General features: G+C 41.8%; 1 protein-coding gene across 1 annotated transcript; it reads left to right on the plus strand.

Moving 5' to 3' along the window:
• On the plus strand, positions 1 to 4196 carry LOC133844300 (AF4/FMR2 family member lilli). Its single transcript, XM_062278257.1, is given in 1 exon segment — positions 1 to 4196. A coding segment is annotated over 1 exon segment (2412 nt). The 5' UTR covers positions 1 to 941; the 3' UTR covers positions 3354 to 4196.
• Positions 4197 to 6640: the final 2444 nt, after the last annotated feature.

The following is a 6640-nucleotide window of genomic DNA, read 5'->3' on the forward strand; positions in this document are numbered from 1 at the left end:
AGTCTCTCATTCGTCTCTCGCATTCGCTGTCGTCAGCACACGCGCGCACGCAACGAACGCAAAGCAAAGCAACGCAAAACGAATTCGAGTTTGTTTCGAGTTTCAGTGTTTTGCGCCCTCATCTCGGCATCGCTTCGTCGTCACACGTCTCGTTTCGTCTCGTCACTCACTACGGGAATATATATATATAGAGCTACACACACATATATATTTTTTGGTCGGTTTATTTTGCGCTTCGTTTGACGGCGCTCGTTATCGCTGAACAGGTTTCGCTGCTGCTGTCCACACAACGCAGTCGAAACAGAAACAGAAAGGTGCTCAATTCCGCGTAGTGTGGAGGTATTTTATCATCGTCTTACGCAGCGCGCTGATTTTTTTTGCTTCAACATAAAATACAGCAAAAACAAAAATCAGCCACAAAATAAATAGCAACAAATTCGCGACGCGTTTCAACTAAAAACAAATGCCAAGTGTTTTAACCCAAAAACACGGAAAAAAAAAAAAATAAAATGAATAAACGCTTAAGCAAATAGCAAAAAGCAAAGCAAAGAAAAATAAATATACGAGTACGTAAGAATTGAATGTGTCAACTGCCAACAGAATTGGCCAAGTTCTCAAATTCTAAAACAATTAACAAATAAAAGTCAAAATAAAGTAAATAAGTGCAACATGGTTTCCAAAAGAAATGTTCAAAAACAAGCATAGCGAATAAAATAATACAAAAAAACAAACTTAAAAACATAGCGATAAAACTACGAAATTAAAATAACAAACTTGGAAGTATTGGAAGTGCTGAAAGTATTGGAAATATTGGAATTATTGGAAGTACTGGAATTATTGGAGTATAGACGCAGCAGCCACAGGTGCTCGAACATATCCGAAGATAGTAAAAGTATCTGTGAGATACACTCGATCAAAGCTACAACAAAGCTACTTGGAACATGCTGACCGTGGAGGCAGACATGAAGGGAGGCGGCATACTGCACGCCACAATGCCGCCGCTGCACGCGAGTGCCGCGTTGCACGGCCACGCCCACGCGGCAGCCTCCTCCTATTCGGCGCTGGCGCCTCTGATGAATTTCGGTCAATCGCCACTGACGCACTCGCAATTGAGCCAGCACAATCATCACCATCATCATCATCACATGAGCGCTCACATTGCCGCCAGCCAGAGTCCCAATCCGCTCAGCTCGCTGCAGTCGAGCATAGCCAACACTCTGAACGGTGGCCAGCAGCAGCAACAACAGCAACAGCAGCAGAGTTCGCCGCTGCACAGTTCGAGCGAACTGAGTCCCACACAGAGCAGCATTGGCAGCCATCACATGACATCGCCAGTGAGCCACCATCAACAACAGCAGCAGCATCCTCAGCAGCAGCAACATCCCAGTTTGATGGGCGCTGGCAGCGCCTTGAGCAGCATGACCAACAGCAACAGCAGTAATGGCAACAGCAACAACAACAACAACAACAACTCGACGGCAAACAAGAATCAACAGCACGCGGATCGCGTGAAGCGACCGATGAATGCATTCATGGTCTGGTCACGGGGCCAGCGACGCAAGATGGCCTCGGACAATCCAAAGATGCACAACTCGGAGATCTCGAAGCGCCTGGGTGCCCAGTGGAAAGATCTCTCCGAGGCCGAGAAGCGTCCGTTCATCGACGAGGCGAAGCGATTGCGCGCCGTCCACATGAAGGAGCATCCCGACTACAAGTATCGGCCGCGTCGCAAGACCAAAACACTGACCAAGACCAAGGAGAAGTATCCCATGGGCGGTCTGCTGCCCGGCCAGCAGCCAGTGGGCGGTGAGCCCGGCACGCCCACACGCGTCTCCCAGAGCATGGGCCAGAGTCAGGCGTTGAACGGCGGCGGCGGCTCCGGTGGCGCCTCGGCGGCAGCAGCCGCAGCAGCAGCAGCAGCGGCAGCGGCCCAACAGGTGCGCCCCAACATCCATCAGATGAGCGTGCCCAATGGCTATATGCCCAATGGCTATATGCATCCCGATCCCGCCGGCTACCAGACGCACTACATGAACTACGCCCCCCGCTACGGCGAGATGGGACACATGTATAACGGCTACGGCATGTACGACACTGTTGCCGGTGGACAGACGTCGCCGTACGGCAGCAGCCTGCAACAGCCGGGCTCGCCGTCGCCGTACGTGCAGCAACAGCAGCCGGGCGGAGGATTGACGGGCAATGGGTCGCCGGCGCCGTATGGTGCACAAGTCTCCTGCCAGAGTCACAGTCCCAGCGATTCGAGCATCAAGTCGGAGCCGGTGTCGCCCAGTCCGAGTGCGATAGCGTTGAACAACAACAACAATGTGCACAACAACAATCACATCATGAAGCGGGAATACATCTCGGCGACGGCAGCGGCGACAGCGGCGGCAGCGGGCAGCGACCTCAATCATCTGATGAACATGTATCATCTGCACGACGCCGGCGCAGCGCCGGAGCAGCAGCGACATCTGATGCACTATCAAACGGCATCGCCCGAGTTGCAACAGCAGCAGCAACAGCAACCGCTGCAGCATGTGATGCACCAGCAACATCAACAGCAACAGCAGCAGCAGCACCAACAGCACCAGCAGCATCAACAGCAGCAGCAACAGCAGCAGCAGCAGCAACATCAGCTGCATCAGCAATCGCTGCGAGCAATGGCGCCCCTAGCACACATGTGAGAAATGGCCAGCGCCTATGGAGCCGCCGCCGCCGTGTCCGTGAATGTGTCGCCGCCGCCGCCGGCGCCCGTTGGATATATGCCAACAGCAGCCATTGCAGCAGCGGCAGCAGCAGCAGCAGCGGCAACAGCCACACAGCAGCAGCAGCAACAGTTGCTGAACGGCAGGCCAAGTCCGACGGCATCGGGATCGGGTTCGTCGGGCGGTCGCTCCTCGGCGCATTCCAGCGGTCACACGACCACAGCGCATTCACCCGCCTTGGCGGCGGCTGCTGTTGCCGCTGCCGCCTACCAGCTGTCGAGCACAGCAGCACAGGCCACAGCAGCCGCAACCGCATCCTCCTCAGTCCCCGCCTCCGCCTCAGCATCCGCCTCTGCCTCGTTTGTGGCCTCAGCCAGCATGCTGGACATGCAACAACTGGAGGAGCAACAGCAACAGCAGCAGCAGCAACATCATCATCACCAGCAGCAGCAGCATCACCAGCAGCAGCAGCACTATCTGCAACAGCAGCAGCAGCAGCAACATCATCACCTACAGCAGCAGCAGCACTTGCAACACCAGCAACATCAACAGCAGCAGCAGCAGCAACATCATCAGTTGTATCATTATTCGCAGCAGTTGCATGCACACGAGGCCAGCGCTGGTTTGTTGGATATATCCACATTGTAAATTATTGAAAATACACACACACACACACACACCAACACACCTTCACAGACTTAGCTGATATTTGCAAACTAAAGTATATGGATAAACAATTTTAGCTTTAGTTTTAAAACGTAAACGAAAATGCATTAATTTTTAGCACTTGTAATTATAACAAACGAATAAAATACAAAAAATAATTCCAATAATTTAATTACAAACAAAAAACCATGGCATTTACAAATTAAGCATACGCACTGTTGTACAATACAATACAAAACATCTATCTCTCTCTCTCTCTCCCTACTTCATACATTCCACACATTTCTTTTGCTTTCTCCCAACAACAACAAAAACAAAACCTAAACGACAATTGTGTGATACAAATAAATTGTTGCAAGCAAAACTTGAATACTAGAATTCTTTCATATTCTTTTTCGAATTTACTTTCCATGTACAAAATTTAAGAACTCTTTTCCAAATGCATTCCACACATTCAGCCACATATAAGTAAACAAAATGTAACAAAAACAAGAAGAAAAAAAAAACACATTCTATTTTATAGATTCTCTTATGCATTAAGTAATTCTAATTATTATCTATTATATAAACAATTTAATTATTAATTATCCTTATGAATACTGCAAAAAGAAAACAAAAAAACACAAATGAAGCGCAAAGAAAAATCGAAGCATTAATTGTAATAAAAAACAAACAAACAAAACAACAATTATTATTATTATTATTATTATAATTATGAAAAGACAAGCATCTACCACATAATACAAACAAAAGGACAACAAACAAAATGTTAGTAAACCTAAACAAAATTTAGTAAAAAAAAAAAACAAAACAAAATGTGAAAAAGTGAAGCAAGGCGTTAGAAAGAGAGCCAAATTCGCCTGCAAAAACAATAAAAAAAAACAAAATGAAAATCCACAAAAAAACACACAAATAAAAGAAAAATCTTTACAAAAAATATTAAATGAATTGTATTTTTATTTTCCGTACATTTCGGCAATATTCTCATCTTCTTTTATTTAGCCGTCGGCAAATTCTCACTCGAAATATTCTGAAAAATTCTCGTTGATTATTTCCTGGCATGACATATTTATTTTTTTATTATTTCTTTTTACGATGTTGAAGCAAGGTTTTTGGAAACATCTAATAAAATTTGCACACATTAAAAATGAAATGCTCAAATGCTGTTTGATATTTGAGATTAACGACGCTGTTTTATGTATCTCTCTCTCACTTAGTTCCGTCTAAAACACACCTAGAATTCAATACATTATTTCTGGAGCGAAACGCAACGAAACTTGTTGATACTTGTTGAGATATTTTTGTATCTTACGGATAGCATTGCGCAGAGCCATAAACTCTGCGACATGTTTTCTGGGATTCGGTATTTAAATAAACATTTAAGATCATTAACAAATTGAATGATTTGACAAAACTAGGAATGGCTATAAAAAGTCAACCACATTAACTGACGGACTGATGGAAATAAGTATCTTGGCATAAAACTCAATTTAGTATAGACTTGGAAATACATTTAAGGTTTCAACAGTCTTCTTTTTGGAACTAAAAAAGTATTTACAAATAACAAATGATTTGGATTAATTGAGGATTTGTTTATTGAACTAATTTTAGAATTCACTTTGACGTTATAGAGAATTTATTTCAGTAAAAAAGAGGTTAAACTAACTTAAATCATATTTCAATAAACATACACAATAAAGCCAAGATACTTGTTTAATTTTAAAAATTCCACAGTTTATCTTCAGAGTCAGAGCCAGCTGATTCCTATTTTTAAACCCTATCTGTGACACTTAAGTAATTATTTACATTGTTCTTTTTTTTTTGTCGTATTCTATATTTATTGTCATGAACAAAGCCAATTTTCGTGACGGGAAGTGAGAGTTTTGTAGCTGTCGCCGTTGACTTAATACTAATAATAGTAAATGAAGTTGCTAAATTAGATCACTACATTGAAAGCAATTTAAACAGACTTCTAAACCACATCGATTTATGATGTTCACAAGTCGAAGACGCATCATTGGACTTTCAAATTTGAGTTTATCGCCTAGCAGTCATATACCTTTCCAAATACATTATAATTTCTGAACTAATCAAAGCATCCAGTTGACAGTCACTTTTTTTCTTTGGCTGCTAAAAACGACCTTAGGCATATTAACAAACCATAACATCGATTCGATATTGCTAATTTATGCTGGCATCAGGGAAACACCTCACAGAAAAAATGCGATACACGCTGACATTTCTTATGAACGACTGCAGAATACTCTACCCAACTAAAATACATCATTGGTATAAAGCAAATCAACTTTGCATCATAAAAAAACTGATAAAAATTATGTTATGTGGCGTTAATGAAAATTGCAACTTCAACTCACCTCGGCAACCAGAAAACACATAAAAACGATTGATAAATAATACAATGACTGAGCGTTGTCGCAAAAAAAAAGAAGAGAAATATATGAACATATTTAATAACAAAACAATTTATTTAAATTGCGCAAATATTATACAGAGCCTACTGTAGTTTATTTTTTTAAGTTCACCATTTTGTCGCTATTGCTGATTATTATAATTTTCATAAATGCCATTTCAGACTGTTGGCAGATGAAGAGAGAGGGTGTTAAATTAAAATAAAAGCTTTACGGAATTTCAATTAAAATACTTTTAATTTTCTGCCTCTCTTTTTACAATCAATTAACGTGCAGCTTTTAATTACAAAATTTTGTACACTCGTGTTGTATTTTTTTAGACCTATTTTGAAGTTGATTGAAAATCATTTCGTTGTTGTTTCGAATTCCATTTTTTGTCGTATTTTGTTTCGCTGTTTAATAGTTTGAAAAAATTTGTCATTAAAAACTAAACTGAATTAACATTTTTCGCAATCTGTGTTGCGTTTTGTTGAATTGATTGTTGAATGTTGAAATCAGATTGCTTGAGATACAAATGCATAATTTTTTGAAAACTAAATTTATTAATTTTTTATGGGTGTCGCTTGGATACGCTGCAATGCACAGCAGATACAGATACGTTCGCTACAGATACAGATACGTATCTGGAGATTCAGTTCGAGTTTGTTTGACATGCAAATCGCTTGTCGCAGCGTTTTGTTTATTTTCTCGTCAGCCAGTTGGAGCAATGTTTGATTTAGATTTATTATTTTTTATTTTCTGTTTTTTTTGTTTTTTTTTTGTTGGGGTTTTTTTCTAATTAGCTTAAATTTTTGTGCTGCTTCTCGAGTTTATTTGCGTGCCATTTGTGGCGGTGTCATT

The sequence above is a fragment of the Drosophila sulfurigaster genome, chromosome 2L, assembly GCF_023558435.1.
Source record: "Drosophila sulfurigaster albostrigata strain 15112-1811.04 chromosome 2L, ASM2355843v2, whole genome shotgun sequence".
Lineage (NCBI taxonomy): Eukaryota > Metazoa > Arthropoda > Insecta > Diptera > Drosophilidae > Drosophila > Drosophila sulfurigaster.